General features: G+C 48.8%; 6 protein-coding genes across 6 annotated transcripts; 4 read left to right on the top strand and 2 right to left on the bottom strand.

Moving 5' to 3' along the window:
• Nucleotides 1-219: 219 nt before the first annotated feature.
• Nucleotides 220-2,725, top strand: HD556DRAFT_1227688 (uncharacterized protein; the record flags this gene model as incomplete). The annotated part of the gene is made up of 5 exons (XM_041297178.1): nt 220-301; nt 355-470; nt 520-739; nt 788-1,629; nt 1,682-2,725. 5 exons carry the CDS (start codon nt 220-222, stop codon nt 2,723-2,725), a joined length of 2,304 nt encoding a protein of 767 aa, XP_041165779.1.
• Nucleotides 2,726-4,021: 1,296 nt separating this feature from the next.
• On the top strand, nt 4,022-7,418 carry HD556DRAFT_1489901 (uncharacterized protein; the record flags this gene model as incomplete). Its single annotated transcript, XM_041308782.1, has 8 exons — nt 4,022-5,169; nt 5,227-5,978; nt 6,027-6,122; nt 6,184-6,445; nt 6,504-6,648; nt 6,702-6,860; nt 6,918-7,209; nt 7,267-7,418. The coding sequence occupies 8 exons, from the start codon at nt 4,022-4,024 to the stop codon at nt 7,416-7,418; spliced, it is 3,006 nt and encodes a 1,001-aa protein (XP_041165778.1).
• Nucleotides 7,419-7,901: 483 nt separating this feature from the next.
• On the bottom strand, nt 7,902-9,326 carry HD556DRAFT_1263219 (restriction endonuclease type II-like protein; the record flags this gene model as incomplete). Its single annotated transcript, XM_041299075.1, has 7 exons — nt 9,179-9,326; nt 9,023-9,126; nt 8,862-8,961; nt 8,774-8,809; nt 8,681-8,721; nt 8,453-8,624; nt 7,902-8,411 (listed from the first exon to the last, which is right to left on the bottom strand). The coding sequence occupies exons 1-7, from the start codon at nt 9,281-9,283 to the stop codon at nt 7,902-7,904; spliced, it is 1,068 nt and encodes a 355-aa protein (XP_041165777.1). The 5' UTR covers nt 9,284-9,326.
• A 239-nt stretch (nt 9,327-9,565) lies between these two features.
• On the top strand, nt 9,566-13,233 carry HD556DRAFT_1227333 (composite domain of metallo-dependent hydrolase; the record flags this gene model as incomplete). The annotated part of the gene is made up of 18 exons (XM_041297156.1): nt 9,566-9,951; nt 10,005-10,084; nt 10,138-10,260; nt 10,310-10,442; nt 10,497-10,519; nt 10,573-10,624; nt 10,683-10,824; nt 10,887-10,934; nt 10,992-11,084; nt 11,136-11,249; nt 11,306-11,459; nt 11,514-11,525; nt 11,579-11,987; nt 12,043-12,216; nt 12,277-12,532; nt 12,590-12,810; nt 12,859-12,982; nt 13,033-13,233. The coding sequence occupies 18 exons, from the start codon at nt 9,566-9,568 to the stop codon at nt 13,231-13,233; spliced, it is 2,745 nt and encodes a 914-aa protein (XP_041165776.1).
• A 104-nt stretch (nt 13,234-13,337) lies between these two features.
• On the bottom strand, nt 13,338-16,167 carry HD556DRAFT_1227727 (histone deacetylase clr3; the record flags this gene model as incomplete). The annotated part of the gene is made up of 17 exons (XM_041297180.1): nt 13,338-13,426; nt 13,478-13,565; nt 13,614-13,720; nt 13,773-13,852; nt 13,903-13,970; nt 14,021-14,119; nt 14,170-14,236; nt 14,286-14,333; nt 14,382-14,493; nt 14,551-14,580; nt 14,635-14,824; nt 14,889-15,016; nt 15,064-15,176; nt 15,222-15,360; nt 15,407-15,420; nt 15,470-15,758; nt 15,846-16,167. The coding sequence occupies 17 exons, from the start codon at nt 16,165-16,167 to the stop codon at nt 13,338-13,340; spliced, it is 1,983 nt and encodes a 660-aa protein (XP_041165775.1).
• Nucleotides 16,168-16,372: 205 nt separating this feature from the next.
• HD556DRAFT_1332924 (uncharacterized protein) lies at nt 16,373-18,250 on the top strand. The gene is made up of 6 exons (XM_041301828.1): nt 16,373-16,477; nt 16,556-16,635; nt 16,702-16,870; nt 16,927-17,014; nt 17,077-17,321; nt 17,379-18,250. Exons 3-6 carry the CDS (start codon nt 16,726-16,728, stop codon nt 18,095-18,097), a joined length of 1,197 nt encoding a protein of 398 aa, XP_041165774.1. The 5' UTR covers nt 16,373-16,477; nt 16,556-16,635; nt 16,702-16,725; the 3' UTR covers nt 18,098-18,250.
• The last annotated feature ends 16 nt before the right edge of the window (nt 18,251-18,266 follow it).

Raw genomic sequence — 18,266 nt, 5'->3', positions numbered from 1 at the left:
GGACAACAAAAGAATTTGTAGTCACAGCTTTCAACAACAACAATAACGGTCAGTACAATGGAACAATAAACAACACGCCTTCAACATGCAACTCATTTGGAGTATCCTTTATCATGATCCGCAGCTGAAAATACAGACTGGACAGGATCGACAGCCCGTGTATCTATCCTCACTTCTACCTCTACCACCACTGGCTGGTTGGTGCTTTCTTCGTCTCTCATGTTCGCCCGTATCGCCAGGTTGCGATTCTTAGCACTCCTTACATTCTCTTCATTGACAGCTGCTAGAGATGACTCTCTGTGTACGTCTTCACTTACGGCATTGCAATTGGAATATACCTGATGATTCGTACAGTCACTTCTTCCGTGACTTATTGCTCACCACCTGAGACTCTGCTCATTCAGCAATTTGACATCGCGTACTTCGCAAAGAATCAGTCCATATGGTTCAACATCTCCGCAGCGAGTGTCGTACGTGGCTCTCTCCTTCAGTAAAGCTTTACCTCATTTTTCTCTCAAGGATCCCAACGTCAATGTGACTGCCAATGTAATGCTGAACGTTTATGGAATGCATCCTGTGAACTTCACTGTCGATTTATGCTCGTTGTTCAGTGGTGCCCTGTGCCCATTGCCGATGTATAACTTTACCGGTTCCGACTCTATCCCTATACCATCTTCCCTTGGTGTTTCCGACAAGATCCCCAGCATCGCTTTCCAAATTCCGGATCTTGAGGCATATGGTAGGTTCTCGCCATATTAGACTAGACGTTGCGCTCATGTCTTGTTAGCACAATTGTCCCTCACAGAAGTGAACACTGGAGTCCTTAAGGCTTGTGTTCAGGCAACCCTTTCTAATGGCTGGTCAACACATCAAGTAGCCGTGGAATGGGCGACTGGTGCACTAGCACTACTTGCTCTTCTGTCTGCGTTTTTCTCCTCGTTTACGCCAGGCACCCTGGCACCCTTCCGTCTTTTCGATCTTCTCTATCTATATCAATGGACTGCATCAACAGCACTCCTGGATCTTAACTATTCATCAGTCTATCGGGCATTTACAATCAATTTTGCATGGGCGATGGGTTTATTCCCCGCGTCCGCGACCTCTCCCATTCAGACTTCCATCAACAACATGCGTCACCTCACCGGAGGCAACATGGCCGATGCCACTGGAGGTTCTGCGGTCGCTCTCGTGAACCGCAAACTTAGCCCATACAATGCCATGTCTTCGTCAACTTTTTCTGCTTCTTCGGATCAATATGCGGGCATCGGCACAGAGAACCTTTGGGCGTCTTACAATACGAGTTCGGCCAATTATGTCTCGGATATCTCCGTCGCCTCTGTTCAAGAGCTCTCCGCCGCTGGCGATGTACAACTTGTGACACCGTCATCTGCCAATGTCCTGCAGGCCGGTGTACCTATCTATGTCAACTCTGTTGGCATTGCCACGGCTAACTCTTTCATGACCGTCTTCCTGGTCGTCTTGATGATCGCCGCGACATTGCTTGCAGTCCTCTTCATTGGTTATTGCATCCTTGCCGCAACATCTCGGTATAGACGACGGACAGGAGGGTACATTGCTGACTGGCATCATCGATATTTTTCATTTGCCCGTGCCTGGCTGTTGCGCGTTGTGAGTACGGCTCGGCTTCCATTTAATCATATCCGCTTACTCATTGCCCTAGTGCCTGATAGTATTTACTCCAGTGGCAATATTTGCGTTCTATCAGTGGACGCTCAAGGATTCATGGTTGTCTATATTCCTTTCAGTAATTTTGTTCCTTGCGGTGGTTGGCTACATCTTATATTCTATCGTCCTCGTACATCGCCTGGCCCTTCGTTCAGCACCCTCTGAACTGTATACGCAACCTGATCTCCTAGCTTCTCATGGTCCTCTGTACGCCATATACCGCCTGGAGCGATTTTACGCGACTACTCCCTTGATATTGGCGATTTTCGTGAAGGCTCTTTTTATCGCCTTTTCTCAAGTCAACGGTGTCGTGCAAATCGTCGCAATCCTCGTTGTAGAATGCATGGTCCTTGCCTCTCTATTAGTCCTTCGGCCGCACAAATCAAGAGGTGCTGATGTCCTCGCAACTTACCTGGCGATTACCAGAGTACTTTGCACTGGTCTCATGATCGCTTTTTTGGAGAACTTAAACCTAGGGGCAATACCTCGCGTTGTGATCGGCATTGTGATAGCTGTTATCATTTCGGTTGCGGTCATCGTCATGTTTATCAACACGCTCGTGAACATGGGCATCATGAGACTTGTCCCGGCACACTATAGACGGCGGCCGGGTGCCACACCTGGTGGTTTGGATGCGGAGAAGGGTGCTGAAAATGACGAGAAAGACTGGCGGCCGCGGAATCCCACGCCGGAGCGGAACATTCCTCTGGATCCTGATGTCAACCAACCATATCCAGATAGCCCTTCCCAGACTTTGACGGACCATCAAAGTGTGTATTCAGAAGAATCAGGGTCAACAACGTTAGGTTCACTGCTCCCACGGCGGTGGTCAATCCAACAATCTCAACCCTCAAATCGCTCGCGGTCCAACTCTCAATCGCAGTACTCGACGAGTCAATCAAATTATTCACCCTCTCGGTCCAATTATATATCAAATGCATCATCACCGCGGCAGTCCATACCGCCTTCGCCGCTGCACACACAATCACAATCACATAGCAGACAGCCCACTATAGACGAGCGCCCTCCATTTCCATAGAACGTTCTTTTTTTTCCCCTTTAGATCATGTTCCATAGAGTTCAAGCACTTTCGCCTTCTCGCATTGCATATAATGATCATTCTTCATCTCGTTTCACTCGCATTCACTCACTCATTTGGACAAATCTGGTAATGCATGTAGATAGTTCATGATATGAATCATGATTCACTGTCACCTTACTTATCCTTATTTTGTTAATGTTGCTTTTTTGTTAGAGTCTTATGGGTGAATATTCGGTGTCGACCTAGTAATATATCTCGATGTAATTTAGTCTTAGACAGACTAGACGAATGAAGACAAACGTTCCTTCTAGCATGCATCACTATTGGACCTGAGGCGCTACCAGTGAGATTACAACAACCAATAGAACAGTTTCCCGGTTGTGACGTCAGCGCCAAAGCTCCATTCCTTCTGTTGGTTTGCAAACCCCACTTGTAAACAAAAACGTCGTTCGATCAAGTTGTGATTGATCAGATCAAGCCCGTACCGCACATTGCGCTCCTCATGCATGCATCATGACGGCAATACCCAAGACTATGACATCATGCATCAATGCATCATTGCATGACCAATGAGTCGCTCCGTGGCTAAGCGCTGAGGAAGGAATGATAGCTTCGCCACCTAATCAGCGCAAATTCACAAACAAACTATTATCACGTCACAATGACGTTAACTGTGCAGATCAACAACTTCGTCGTGAGACCGAAGAGAGCCAAGCGCGTGTTCGACGTCGTTCGACTTCCCTTAGGCACATGAACGGACACGGACAGCAGTGACCCTGCCGGAGAGAGTCATAGTACTAGGCAGCAAGCTTCGACATCATTAATGGCACGCACCCCTAATATGCTCCTTCTGCCATTTGGAACTGAAGCACTTTTCGAGATGAGAGCTAGCACAACGGCAAGCTACTGGGTAAATCCACCGTGCGCCGCATGCCTTGGTGATCATTATTTTGTTGCGCTGAACTGCTCCAGTACCGAATGAAAATTGGGTGGGGGATGAACAATTTATTTACAGCAAGCTGGAGCCCCATCAGTACACAGTCCCGAGTGATATATTGACATTTCGCACCACTGGACTGTAGGAACCTCGAGCCTCGAGGTCTCTCAGGTTCAAGCGTTTTGGGCAAAGTTACACGTCTGCGACACGCTAATCGTTATCGCATTAGAGTCTGAGAGTCTCGGCGTGTTCGGGTCCACAATTGAATTGAAAGAAGGTTATAGTTTTGAATAGATCACGTGACCGATACGCATGGGCAATAAACGTTCTTTACAGTTCACCGCGACACGACAACGATGAGCTCAAAAAATTCTTCGAAAAAAGCCGCGAAAGCGAAGATCCCTAATAGAAATTTGAGGGTAACTGACTTTTTTACCCGAAAACCAGCCCAAGCGCCGAGTTCGTCGGTTGTGTCGTCGTCTCAGCCTAGTCCAGTCGCGTTGGCCACACGTTCGCGTCAAAGCAACGCTTCAAAGTCATCACCTGAGACATCCATGGCAGTCTCTCACAAACAGACCATAACTACTCCTATGCTCTCCGCTTCGCGCACGTCCACTTCTAGTGGTTCCGGTACACTTCTTTCCCCACCCCACACAGCATCTAGAACCCGTTCTTCTACTTGTCAAACTCCGAAGGGTCCTATGGCATCGCCTCGTATTACACGCAGCCAAGTAGCACAGAACACCCCTAGGAGGGCCTCTCAAAAGCGTCCTCGTTCCCCAGACCAGTATTTCGGCGCTTCTCACCTCCTGAGCGCGTCTTCGTCCGCCAAGGCCAGGTTGCCTCATAAGCGCAAGAAGAAATTCGAGAGCGACTCCGAGGGTGAACGTCCAAACGGTGTTATCTATGTCCAGAAACCAGGCTCTCCTTTGAAACCATCCATACAAGCCCCTCCACTCGCAGGGCCTCACACCCCTTCATCTAGTAAGCTTCTCATACACAGTAGCCAATCTGACGAGATGGAACTCGTCGTTCCTGTACTAGACACCCGCGTTCTCTGTCAAGTCAATGAACAAGTCCACAAATGGCGCCAAACTACTTTGGCATCACCATCCTCATCTGTCATTAATGACAGTAGCCCCTGTGACTCAAGTGCAACGGACGCAGGCCTGCAGGTACCTGTTACTTCCCCATCAAATGACGACGCATACTTGCGTTCTGTCACGCCCTTGCATAGTGCACCTCCTGAGACGCCCCTTCAACCCTCTGCTTCACTGCCCTCCCCGCCTGACACCGCAGGTGTCCCGCAACTTCCCGCCACGCCCGTGTCTGATAAAGCAGGCAAGGCTGTGCAGCTCATTGCAAGTATCAAAGCAAAAGCATTTGCCGAAAGCCCCCTGAGCGACGAGGAGAAAACCTACAAGTTCCGCGAGCTCGATGAAAGTAGCGACGACGACCTCGAAAATATGACTCTCATTCCCGATAAGAAGGGCAAGGGCAAGAAGTCTGTCTCATTCCATACACTTCAATGTACCATATTTTGAATCCGAATTCTCTTTAGCTTGCATCTTCCTGTCCTGGATGGTATGGATGGTATATTCGACTCGCCGCTATCAAGTGTCCCATCTTCGGCACCCAAAGCCACCACCTCCTACAATCTCCGTAATCGCCGCTCTCCTTCTGCCTCCCCCACGCGCCCCCCTGTTCACACCCACAGGATGTCCCGAACCCAAGTACACATCCGCTCTGGCCGTACAAGCAAGCCTGCGCCGCCCCTACGCCTTCCTAGCATCGTCGTCACCAAGAATGCACCTGGACCCTCAAAGCTCAAGAAGTCCTTCAATCCGCTTGAAGCGCTCCTTCGCGAGAAAAAGGCCGCGGAGAAGCGCGGGAATGGGAGTGCTGCATTCCTGCGCGCCGAGGACGCTTTACAGGCCCACATCTATTCGGATGCGGATCTGGAAGATGATCTGAACTTGGCAGATGAGGGTGCCGCATGGCAGGCGATTCAAGAACACGCTCAACGCAAGTCGAGCAGCCCCGTTCTTGAACCACTGGAAGATGATGTGTTCATGGGCGAATACGAAACAAAAATTCTTGGCCGTGAGGCAGGCGAAAAGATCGAAAAGATCCTTGTCAGCGACAAGAGCACTGAGAACAAAAAGTCGAAGGAAAAAGTTGTGGGTGTGCCGCTCTGGCAGGAGGGCGCGAGTGATGATGAGATGGTTGTTGATGATGAGTGTAATGTGAGCTTTGGGGATGCCAGTAACCATCCCGTATTGGCACTTTTGCAACACTTAAGTGGGATCGGAGGTGCGTCCATATATCGAAGCCGGACTTGGAGACTTATCTTCCGGGTAGCTGCCGATCAGCTGGCTTTGACTCTGTCTTCAGGAGTGCTCGGCGCTCTAGGTCCTGAGGAGAAATCTCTTGTTATCTCTCCTCTTTTCGCGCTGGGTATGTTTTGCCACTGATCGAATGATCCATGTCTTTGCTTACCCACGTTTTGCGTCTCTAGCCATCAACGTTACTGAGTCCCCCCTCTCTGGCGCAGCATACAGTGCTCTGCATAGTTTGTGGAGCGCAACATCCCACACATCTAAATCTACGCTTCGCTTCACCGACATCGCTACTGCACTTGTTAACCTCGGTGCATGTCACCATGTAGCAGAAGACCTTCGCTGGACTATCCGTGAGGATGTACACCCGTTGCGTATCAGTTCTGAAAATCGTTCACGTGTTTTGAGTAAACTAGTAGCGCTAGTGGGTATTGCTGCTCGGTAAGTATCAATTATTTTTTTCACAGATAACAACGTACTCACGCATGATGATTCACAGAACGGAAAATCTTGTCGCAGAAGATATTCCGAACGTGCTATTGAGCCTCGTGGTTATTGGCCTTGACAGAACCACTTCCAACGAGCTGAGGGCTAACTTGCATCTCACCATTGACACCATTTGTTGGACCATCAATGTTTCAACTGTGAGTTCTCATTCCAAAAGTCACAGCACGTTATTCATCTGAGCATCTTGTAGCACCTTTCTATCCATCAACGACTTCTCAGCCATGCGTCTACGCTTACGCCAGCTAACAAAGCCCATTTTGTTTCGTTCTTTAGTAGCGGCAGTGGCCGCACTCGTCACATCGCACAATGGCTAGCATATGCGCTATTCCTTCCAAACAGTATGCCCTCTGTACGCATCTCTTCTACCATGTCTGGGGTTTGTTTCACTGACCCACGTGACCCATAGGATGCGCTCCCTCCCCTCGAGCCGCTCATCCTTCTACTTTCACCTGTACCTGGCTCTGATGAGCTCTTCGACGTAACAAGCGCAAACGCAGACTTTGAGGACCTCAGGCATTACTTCGCTATCATCAGTGTCGCGCTCGCAAACATCGAACCCTACGTCCATGAAGAGAACTCGTCTTCCCAGTCGCTTTCTCGTCAATCATCGATAGACGACAGCCCCCGGAAGAGCCAGAAGCCGCTTGCTCCCCTCGAACTACTTCTGCGGGTGTTAGAGGTCACGCAGGGGCGTATTGGTCAGTATTCTTTGTATGTAGTCAGTCTTATGCAGTATTGACGGTGGTTTTATGCAGTTGACACGCGTGCGGCGCACCTAGATCGCTCACGCACGAAGGCAGAGATGCATCGCCTTCAGATGCGCGTGTATTATCAACGCCAGGCGCTCAAGCCCGCCGCAGGGTGGACAAAGATGGCTACCATCCAGCATTACTTCGGTCCCAAGTAGCTCTCGGAGTATACCTAAGTCACGGATGCTAGGTTTACTCTCTTGTTTTCTGTTCTCTTTCCAACACGTTTCGTGCACGCCTCTCTTTTCCACCATGCGACTTCATGTGGAATGTTAACCCTATTCTATACGTATCCACTTCTTCTGCGTAATGCCCCTTGCGTCGTCATGTTTTCCACTCAGGTGATGCTTTCCTTCAACTGTATGTAGCTACCGACAATGCTACTCCGCGTCTCCTCGCCTGCTGCAGTAACATATTATGTCCATTATAGCATGCCTATTGTAGATGAATCTGCTGTCAACCAGCTTTAAATCGTGTATGCTCTGTACCCTCTACCTTCCTTCGTATTTGTAGTCTGCTCTTAATGCCTTCTTTTCGGTTTGTGACACGTCAATTACTCGAATCTTTATCGTATGGGTAGTAAACGCGCATACAAACAATACCAAGGCCGCATCTACCGCATTTTCCACAACGCATGAGCCTCATTCATCTGAGCCCAATGAGCTCCCAGCCTGCCCGAATCCCTTCTTAGCAGCCAGCCGTGGATCCACATACAGGTCATCCGAGTCATCGTTGAGGTCAAGCTCGATATTCCATGCTGGCGACAGCTCACGTGGAAGTGGAGGCCCGGAAGATGCGACAGGCGGAGGAGTGTCGAGGTCGAGTTCTATGTCCCACACTGGGCTTGGGCTGCGTTGCGCTGGTTCTTTTCCTTTTCCTTTGCCACTTTGTGCAGGTGCCAAGTCAGATATCGTTTTCGAACCTGAGGCAGCATTAGGTTCTGTCACGTCATTGGACGTAGACACGACCTCGTCGCCAGCGCCCCGTGTGACTTGCGAGCCCACAGAAAATACAGCGCTGGTAGCACGATTTCGAAATGGTTTGTCGAAGGCGTCTTTGATGCGACGGACTTTTACGGGGCCAAAGCCTGGTAATGTCTGGAGGCGATCAGATGGGGCGCGAGCTATGTCGGCGAAGCTCTGGCCCGCCAGCTAAGTACGTTTCAAATCTAAATGGTGCAGAGATGACACACCCCAAGTGACGAGCGCAACGTCTCGACGTCGGTTTTGTTCACCTTATTGATGCTGGTGAGCGCGGTGCGGAGGACGGCATTGTAGTCCTTATCCACGCGCTCCTTGATAAGATCTGGTGACTTGTGCTCAAACTGCTTGAGTGTAGAGATGTACTGCCCTGCTTCTTCGATGCTGCAAAAGTGAAGCGTTCAGTCGTCTGATTAATCACGCGAGCTACGAACGAATACCTCCATGCGACGATGATGGTGATGTTATTGATGAGACAGACCTACATGGATTGTTGTGAAGTTGAGAATTGACGGTCATGGGAGGGGGAAGACCTTGGTAAGCTCCCGGATTGGCTCCTGATGCTCGCTCTAGGTGAAGGAATTTAGAGAGCTCTGGGTGGAAGTTCGGAGAGTTACCTACAACATCGCACATGATAAGCAAAATCCTGAGATTATATGCAAGTCCAAGTTTCTCTATGCGAGTATGAATGTATTCTGGGTGCAGGCGGTGATATTTCAGACTTCATTCCAATGTGAAGGGTGTAATTCAATGACATTGATAAGCAACGCGAGACAGCGCACCTGAGGAAGAGCACGCCGGAAGTACGCCCCACTTGGAAGTCGGGGACAATATCGCCAAACTCTTTGCCAACATTGCGAATGCATTCAAGAACAGGATTCAAGCGCTGAGGTTGTCTACATCAAAATTGAGTCAAAGGAATTGAAAGAGACACTAACCTGGTTGGGGTTTATGATGATATTGTTGCCTGTGCCAGGCTGTACTACGGGAGGTTTGGCTTTTTGAGCAGCAGATCCCCCTGCTGCTGCTGACACGCTCGTCATTCGAACGACTGAAAATCAGTATTACATAATATCAGATCGGATGTCGTAGGACCCGTGACAGGCAACCGCGTGCATCCGAGATTCCGTATGGACTGACCTAGTGACTTCCGAGCTAATCTTACTTCGCTATCATCCACTGCAAGCATATAAATATAAGAACTAGCGTCTGTCATTACGTGACTCTTGTTTATCTCCTTGTTCGAAATGGACAAGCTACCTACTTACTCCGAGTCCCCACCAGTCGACCTTCCGCGGCTGGCAAGATGGAGGCTGAAGCACAGAATGGCATCAATAGCACTCACGTTATGTTTTATATCCGTAGCAAGCTTACTCTTATCTCTGTCCCAGCTTGCGTTTCTGGGAAAACAATCCGTTCAGCTTCCCCTTCATGCTGAGCAGATACTGCAGAAATGCTATATGCTACACGCAAAGCCTGGCCCACCTTCTAACTTTCACCAACGCACCGAGTCAGACCGTTTCGTCGAAGGAACCCACGCGACTCTGATTAGAAATGCGTCCATATGGACTGGCGATCAAGAGATCACGCAGGGGGATATTTTGCTCGACAAGGGTATCATCAAATTTGTTGGGCATGCAAGCCCAAGTATGTTCAACAAGTTTAAGGACTTGGTCACATTGGATGCAGGCGGAAGTTGGGTCACACCTGGGTAGGCGCGCACATGATCAAACATATCTCACTCTTCTCTAATCCTACACTCAGGATAGTCGACCTTCATTCCCACCTGGGCGTCGACAGTGCCCCATACCTAAGTGGCGCAGGCGATACTAATTCATTGAAGGGTATTACATCGTCTCACGTTTCAATAATGCATAAAGATCCATCTTCTTCGCAGGTCCTGTCTTACCCTGGCTCCGCAGCCTCGATGGGCTCAATACCCACGACGACGCCTACAGGCTCAGCATATCCGGTGGCGTAACTACCGCAAATGTTCTCCCTGGCTCTGCTAATGCCATTGGTACGGTCGCCTTGATTCCTCTGTACGGAACTATTAACATCTCCCATAGGTGGCCAGGCCTTCGTTATCAAGCTTCGTCCCACTGCAGAACGTTCTCCCTCATCTATGCTCCTGGAACCACCCTATACTCTTAATGGCACACATGTTGATCCGACCTTGCCACCAAGATGGAGACAAATGAAGTGAGTCTCCTTTTTATTTCTTGAAGCACATGCACTCATCCATTTCAATCGCAGACACGCGTGCGGCGAGAATCCCAGTAAGTTTTCATTCTTCCTTATCTCACATGTCCTTGTCAAATCCGAATTTAAGGTCGTGTATACGGTAACACGCGTATGGATACTTTTTGGGCTTTCCGACAGGCGTGCGTTCTACAGCCTCTCTCCTTGGCTTCCTTCCCATGACAACCCTCATACACACAGATATGACACTGCTCGGCAAATTAAAGAGCAACAGGACGCGTATTGCACTCGTGCGCTAGCAGGTGAATGGGAAGACCTCGGCGAGTTCCCGGACAACCTACAGTGGGAAGCGCTTGTCGATGTATTGCGCGGGCGTGTCAAGGTATGTTTCAGTGTCTCCTGTTGTGTAAGAGAATATTCTGATATCTCTCTCCTTGACATAAGGTTCACACGCATTGCTATGAGACAGTTGATCTAGATGACTTTGTCCGTGTGCGTAACGTTGAAGTGGGTGTGGTGCTATGGGTGCTGATGAGGTATGAACCATAGCTTACCAACGAATTCCAATTCCCGATCGCTGCATTCCACCATGCTCATGAGACATACCTTGTCCCAGGGACTCTCAAGCAGGCATATGGTATAGTGATCTCGCTTTGCTGACATCTCGTTGTGTTGATGTATTTTACAGGCCAGACCCCTGCGGCAGCCTTGTTCGCTACGAATGCCCGGTACAAGCGTGAGGCTTACCGCGGGTCGGAATTCGCTCCGCGTATTCTGGCCGAGAATGGGATTGATGTCGTGATGAAGGTCTGCACATTTGTGTTCCCCCTCTGACTCCCATCCTGATTTGATATATCGTACAGAGTGACCATCCTGTCCTCAACTCTCGCTTCTTGTTATACGAGGCGCAGCAAGCATACTTGTATGGCCTTCCGGCGAACCTTGCTCTTGCATCTGTGACGTCGACGCCCGCACGTATTATGGGGCAGGACCATCGGATTGGATTCGTGCGTGAAGGTTTGCTGCTATTTTTGCACAATTGAGTACACGCTGACATATTTCCAATACCAGGATATGATGCTGGTCGGTCCACTCACGGCATCTCTATCGCGGATCGTGACTAATTCTAACCACAGATCTTGTCGTCTGGGATAGCCACCCTCTTGCACTAGGTACAACGCCGCAACAAGTCTGGATTGACGGCATCCCCCAACTTTCTGAGCCCGCCGTCGCCTCCAAACCCGTGTCCTTCCAACAGGTTCCACGCGCACCAAACTTCGATCTCGAGGCTGCCGCGGCTATCAAGCATGAAGGACTCCCACCCCTAATGCCGAAAAAGGCAAAAGATTTAGTGGTGTTTGCGAATGTCAGTAGCATGTATGTGCCGGATGGAGTGGGTGGTGTGATGAGTGTGGCTGACATGGGAGAGCGGGGTGTGGTAGCCCTCAGGAAGGGTGTAGTGCAATGCTGGGGTGCTGCAGCTTGTGCGAGCGAATTCGCCTCGCAAGATGTCGAATGGGTCGACCTTGAGGGCGGGTCTATCGCGTGCGTTATCACCAACTTTCAACCCTATTCTCCCATTTCACCGTGACTTACGTAGTCCTGGACTTATCTCCTACGGCTCCCCACTTGGTTTGGAGGAGATCCAGGGCGAGAGCTCCACGCACGACGGCACTGTTTCCGACCCTCTCACCGGCTCTATCCCAAGCATCCTTGCGGGAAGCGAGCTCATTAAGGCTTCGGATGGTCTCCAGTTTGCTGGGCGCGACACGCTGTAAGCCATCTCTCGAATTGCCGCTATTTCTACTCTAACTCACATCCACGCTAAATAAAGCCTCGCCTACCGCGCAGGCGTCACTGCAGGTGTTACTGCGCCAAGCTCAGATGGCCTCATTGCGGGACTGAGTACGGCGTTTAGCACTGGCGCAGCCCACAAACTCGAGGACGGGGCTGTCATCCAAGATGTTGTAGCACTGCATGTGCAAATTGGTCACTCAGAACGGGGACCGAGTGTTAGCACGCAAATTGCAGCGCTAAGGAATATACTGCTGGGTGATAAGAGTAGCACCACACATTCTGAGGTTGCAAAGGTGCATTTCTATCCGTCTTTCTATGTGTTGTAATGTATCTTGATGTATATCTCATAGGGCACCATACCCCTGGTTGTGCAAGTTCAGAATGCGGATATCATTGCTTCGCTTATCGAGCTGAAGAAAGAGATCCGCACGCGCACCGGGACTGATATTCAGCTCACTATCTCAGGTGCTGCTGAGGCCCACCTTCTTGCCAAGGAACTTGGTGAGGCGAGAGTTGGTGTCATCCTCACACCATCCCGTCCCTTCCCTGATGTCTGGGAGTCAAAGAGGATGTCAGTGATTATACATTATACCGTGTCCACAAACTCATTATCTACCAGATTGCCTGGTCCGCCATTGACCAATGAGAGTGCTATTACCACCCTCCTAGCTCATGGTGTCACTGTTGGTATTGGTATCGCGGAGCAGTGGAGTGCTCGCAACACACGCTTCGACATAGCATGGGTGTGTAGAGTCTCTTTCATCAAGTCTTTGGCTCATCGTATGGCTATCAGGCTGCCCTTGAGAGTTTTGACAGGATCTCAAAGGAACAAGCTCTCGCACTTGCATCAGTCAATCTTGAGAAGCTGTTGGGAGTCAAGCCCTCTGGAGCGCTCGGCGATCTGGTCGTAACTCGTGGCGGCACAGTCCTCGACTCCGAAGCGAAAGTCGTCGGCATCATCTCAGCTCGCAGAGGCATCGTCGACCTAATCTAGATAGAGATAGGATAGCAGCAAGACAGCATTCAAGATAGCAATACACGGTAAGGATGATACCACGAAGCGCAGCGTGACGCGACTTTGATACTTATGAGAAGTGCTTATCGCGGCTTTCCTACGAGGGACTGTCTGATGTGGTCCTGGATCAAAGGGAGCCCTTTCATAATGAGCTTGATGGGTTTGCTCTCCTCTACGTTGATCAAATCAGATCTAAGCATGGTCGCTTCTAAGAGACACGAACCAATCTGAAGGACTCTGCCATGTCTCTTGAGAATCCTCGCTTCAGGAGCAAATGCTGGGTGCTCTGGATGGACAATTACGAGCGAGTTCTTTGTGGCATATGAGATATGGCAGCTGCAACGAAAAATGATGCAAACCTTGGAATACCATGCTCGGAGCTCATCTGCGTCCTTGGGTATCAACGGGATGTTCATGTTTCCCACAACCTGTATCACCGTATTGACATAGCGAATCATGCCGACCGCTATAGCAGGAGTGAGCTGTCTTCAAGTATGCTTAGAGTACAAGATACGTACGACGGCTCTCCATAAGCTCCATAAGTGCATGACAACCGGGGCCATGTCCAATGAAGATTATGTTCTTCGCTCCCGAAAGCCTGAAGAAAACTTAGCTTTTAGAGCTAGGAAATTCATGGAGATAGCCAACTGTATATAGTTATCCCATAGGTAAGTAAGAACATCCCTTGACCATGACTCTACGTGTTTGTGGCCGCGCTGATAGGCTATATGGTCAATACTATAAACATGATCACTAACATACGTACCGGCAGAGGCGAGGCAAACGGTCTCGGAAAGACATTGACATCAAGCAGAGCATATTTTTCCTTCGTAACCCATGAAATGAGTTCCTTCGAAAAGTCGATCTGGGACAGCATGAGTTGGATAAATGTGCCATTAATGATGGGCAGCTGACTAGGTAAGAGTTCTCCATCTGCACGTCGCACGTAGGCTTTCCGTCTAGTTCTATGCGCAGGTTTCCGCTTTAATAAAGTCAGCAATAAACAACGAGACCACTCGAAAGATGTTCACAATTCATGGACAAATACAATAATTGTAGGATTTTGTAGAAAGTCACTCCTACATTTTGCTCAGTCCAACAAAGTAGTAATAAATCAGACTACGCACGTGCACATAACTTGAGAGCCGAAACGCTCTTCAAACATCTTGGTCATTAATGGAACCTGGAGCATTTGGTATTGCGTATATAGAAAGTGTTGTCTGTGGCCCTTAAGAATTTCTGCAAGGAATGCATGAAACACGAGATATGCGACATGGCATGGAAGGAAATGCTTACCTGGGATTGAGAATGATATTTCATCGACCTCTGTGAGTAAGTTTGTATGAGCACTCGACTACTTTCGGATGTGAGGAGACAAACCTTCGCGTGGTTCACAGGCCTTGGGGTTCACGCTCTTCCAGTATTTGCTCTGCTCCATAGCGACCTGCCAAACCGTTTCTGTTCCTGCCTCAGACGCAACCATAGGGGGGAGCTCAGGAGGAGCCTCGCCAAGAAGCACGCGAGCAACTGCGAGAGAAGAGTTAGATATGGAATCAAGGTTATAGCCACCCTGTGGAAATTTGAATCGGAAACTCAGAATGTCACAAATTAAGCAGCGTCATCAGTAAACTTACCTCTAAGGCGACGACTAGATTTCCACCGGCGAGCCCCGATAGCATGTGTGTCATGTGTGCGTATCCCGCCGGAGAAACAAAACATTCGCCAAGATCATCCCCAACAGCAGCGTCAAAGCCAGCAGAGACTTTGTAATATTAGCCCATGGGTGACGTGAAAAATAAAAGAACACACTAATCACTAGATCTGGAGCAAATTCCATTCCTATTGGCATCACAATTTGTTGGAAGGCATGGATATAATCCGCATCTGTCATGCCCTTCTTCGGCCAAGGTATATTGACAGAGCTGCATTCATCAATATCTGTGAAGCTGGGCGGGGTGTTAACTTACTAGCCAAGACCAGCCCCTTCACCACATGATTCAAGGCTGCCAAACGGTCCACATGGGTAAAATTGCCCTCGCTCATAGCGATGCAACGAGATGTACAGAACAGAGGGGTCATCATTGAAAGCACGCTGTGTTCCATTACCTACACAAGCATTTGTATGATGAAATCCATTCAGTAATTGACATACCATGATGTACATCCCTTCATCAAGAGTGAGAATACGAATAAAAGAAAGATCTTGAAGACCTACCAATCGAGTATCAAGATCTTTCTGACTGGTGTCAGAAACTGTGTAACTTTTGCAGCGACAGCGACATTGTTGAAAAAACAAAAACCCATGTGCTCCTCGGGCTCAGCATGGTGCCCGGGGGGTCGTACTATTGCAAAGGTCTTCTTCAGCTCGCCACGAGCCACAGCGAGACATGCCTCAATCACGCCTCCACAACTCAAGCGCGCAGCTCGGGTAGTACCGCTGGTAACGTACAGAGATAGGGACTCATAATAAGCTTCTGATTCAAAAATTTCGGACGGTGTCATTGCTGAAGAAGCAGGTAAATTCTCGAAGTAAGCAATATATCTTATGCGTGAAACACTAGTGCGGATACGATTTACGGGCCGCCACTCACATTGGATTGCAAGGACCTTGTGCCAATGTTCTTGAGAATGGACAAGAAGGGCTTCATCTCGCTTTACAGGTCGAATCGGGATTTGTTTCATTTTCTGCAATAAATTCGCGTCGCGAATTGCCGTTCGAATTCTTGATATTCGTTCTGGCTGCTCCGGATGCTCCCCAGTTGCCGATGAATGGAGCATCATGTCCTGAGAATAGACATAACCGACCGTGAAATGTGGCAGACGGTGCGGCACGGAGGAGGCACGTTGGACAGGGCTCGATGAACGTTGGATGGATACTTGATTTTGGTGATATTCTTCTCCATCCACGTCCATTGAAGTTCCTGCAACTTGTCCGTTCATGGTAAGCTCAGTGCCAGCCGCGCTCGATAGAGCTCGGAGACTTGTTTGAAAGAAGAATGAAAGAGATAAAATCACTGTAGATCCAAAACCTTAGTTTATAGACAAGGAGGGCAAGTGGACAAAGCAAGACCAAACACCAGTGAACCTGCCACTGTAACCAAAAAGAGGGTATCGTCGGCGAGGCACATGACTGAACTATTGTCAAACTACATGTACCATGTGCAATCAGCACCGCTAACCTGATTTCCGCATCAAGATCCCAGGACTAAGCTAGCACTATTAGGTGAGTTTTTTTTGGCTTGGATGTCACCATAGTGATCACGAACGGCTAAGTCAAATTATCATGATGTATTCTTGCCAGCTACCCCGAGCACTGCGTAGACCGTACGGTATTCGTTGTGTTTGCTAATGAATTAAGTCCCGCCACGACTACGCTTCAAGGTCAGTACTGTGCTTCATTTTCATTCTTGTCACCATCGCCTATTTACTTACAATGTGCCTTCTCAGATCTTGTCAGGCTCCGTTAGCGCCATGGCCTTCAGCCTCAAAAATTACCTGTTGTATTCCCCGTATTTTTGTTTCTGCATACCAGTGCGATTGGGATTCGTGCTGTTGACTTGTCTGTCCTTCTTGTTTTCGGGTGTGCTATCTGTTTTGGTGTGGTTTGAACTGTCTCGTGCGTATACTCAGGTCTATCACATTACCATGATATAACACTGACGATGTTGTTAGATTCGTATTCATTGACTAGCAAGGAGAAATATTCCTTTTGGTCTGTGGGTATTGTAGAAACTGTATTGCTTGCTGTGTCCATCATTGGGTGCGTGTCATACATATCTCATATTCTGGACTGATTTTCACTTACTGGTGGCTTTCACATAGGTTCATTGGCGCAGTTGCACGCAAACAACGATTTGTCGGGATCTACGCGTATTTCGTCTATATCCATCTTCTCCTCAATGTCATTGTCGGCATTTACTTCCTCGTTACCATCCGCCAGAGCAACCGACAACAGATAGTTGATGAATGCTATCATGCGCTCTCTGAATCCAACTGTCAGAGCCTCATGAATGTCCCGACATACGTTTTCATCGTTGTTGTATCATTTGTATTGCTTCTTGAATTATGTGCGTCCAACGCATGCCCCTCTGCTCAATACTGATGGGCGTCTACCATCATTTTAGATGGTGCTCTCATCGCTACTAGATATTTAAACACACTCACAAAGCAGAAGAAGGTCGAGCACAGTCGCAGATTGGGATTATACCATTCAGTTGCCATCATCCCTCCCAGTTATCCTCGTGATCCAAGCAGCATGTCTGATGACATAGAATTGCTTCATCCTCGGGATAGTTCTGGCACCACTTTTTCTTCGCTTGGAGGTCCGTATGATTATGGTGACGACATTCTTGACATAACGCATCCACCTACAAGCTATGAGCCTGTTCCGACACATCACCCCATTATGCTTTCCCATAACCAACAGCCATCACAGTCGTCGAGCACTCCCGCCCATCATCAGCAGCCATCCTACTCAAGCGTATACCCTCCATCCAGTACTCCTTTACCTTCACGAAGCTTCCGTGCACTCCCTCCTCGACCGTCGAGTAGTGTAGTTACTGAAATTCCAGTAACACATATATCACCACAAGTATCAGATCGAACGCCACGTGCGACAGCAACCACCTCTGACCCCCCGTCGAGCTTCCCGTACGAGAGCTATGATTCATCAACGCATCCGAATGGTGACGTTGATCGACGATCAACGTATTCTGTTTCTACAAGCGCACATGCAGCATTACTGGAACATGCTTCATTTATGTGGCCAAGATTCTCTCCACCATCTAGTAATGCTCCTCTAGTTCCGGAGTTGCCACCACCATATCGTCAGTTTGGGAGATAGCATGGACTCGATGGAATAATTCCTCGATCTACTTAGACTTTTATTATTGATGCTTTTTATCGCTACGACACACTGTAGTTTTGTTCTATTGCACTTCGATGGACATTTTAGGCCAATGCATATTTATTTATCTATAATCGACAGACATCGAAATGCTGTTTTGAGGCTG

Source organism: Suillus plorans, assembly GCF_016647745.1.
Source record: "Suillus plorans strain S12 chromosome Unknown HD556scaffold_5, whole genome shotgun sequence".
Lineage (NCBI taxonomy): Eukaryota > Fungi > Basidiomycota > Agaricomycetes > Boletales > Suillaceae > Suillus > Suillus plorans.
The sequence above is the reverse complement of the archived record's forward strand: the minus strand, read 5'-3'. Positions and strand labels throughout refer to the sequence as shown.

Excerpts from the sequence above, each read along its gene's own strand:
- HD556DRAFT_1332924 (XM_041301828.1), top strand. The coding sequence starts at position 16,726 with ATGGCCTTCAGCCTCAAAAATTACCTGTTGTATTCCCCGTATTTTTGT. Across the intron at positions 17,015-17,076 it reads CTTGCTGTGTCCATCATTGG|GTTCATTGGCGCAGTTGCAC; the intron begins GTGCGTGTCATA and ends GCTTTCACATAG. Across the intron at positions 17,322-17,378 it reads TGTATTGCTTCTTGAATTAT|ATGGTGCTCTCATCGCTACT; the intron begins GTGCGTCCAACG and ends CCATCATTTTAG.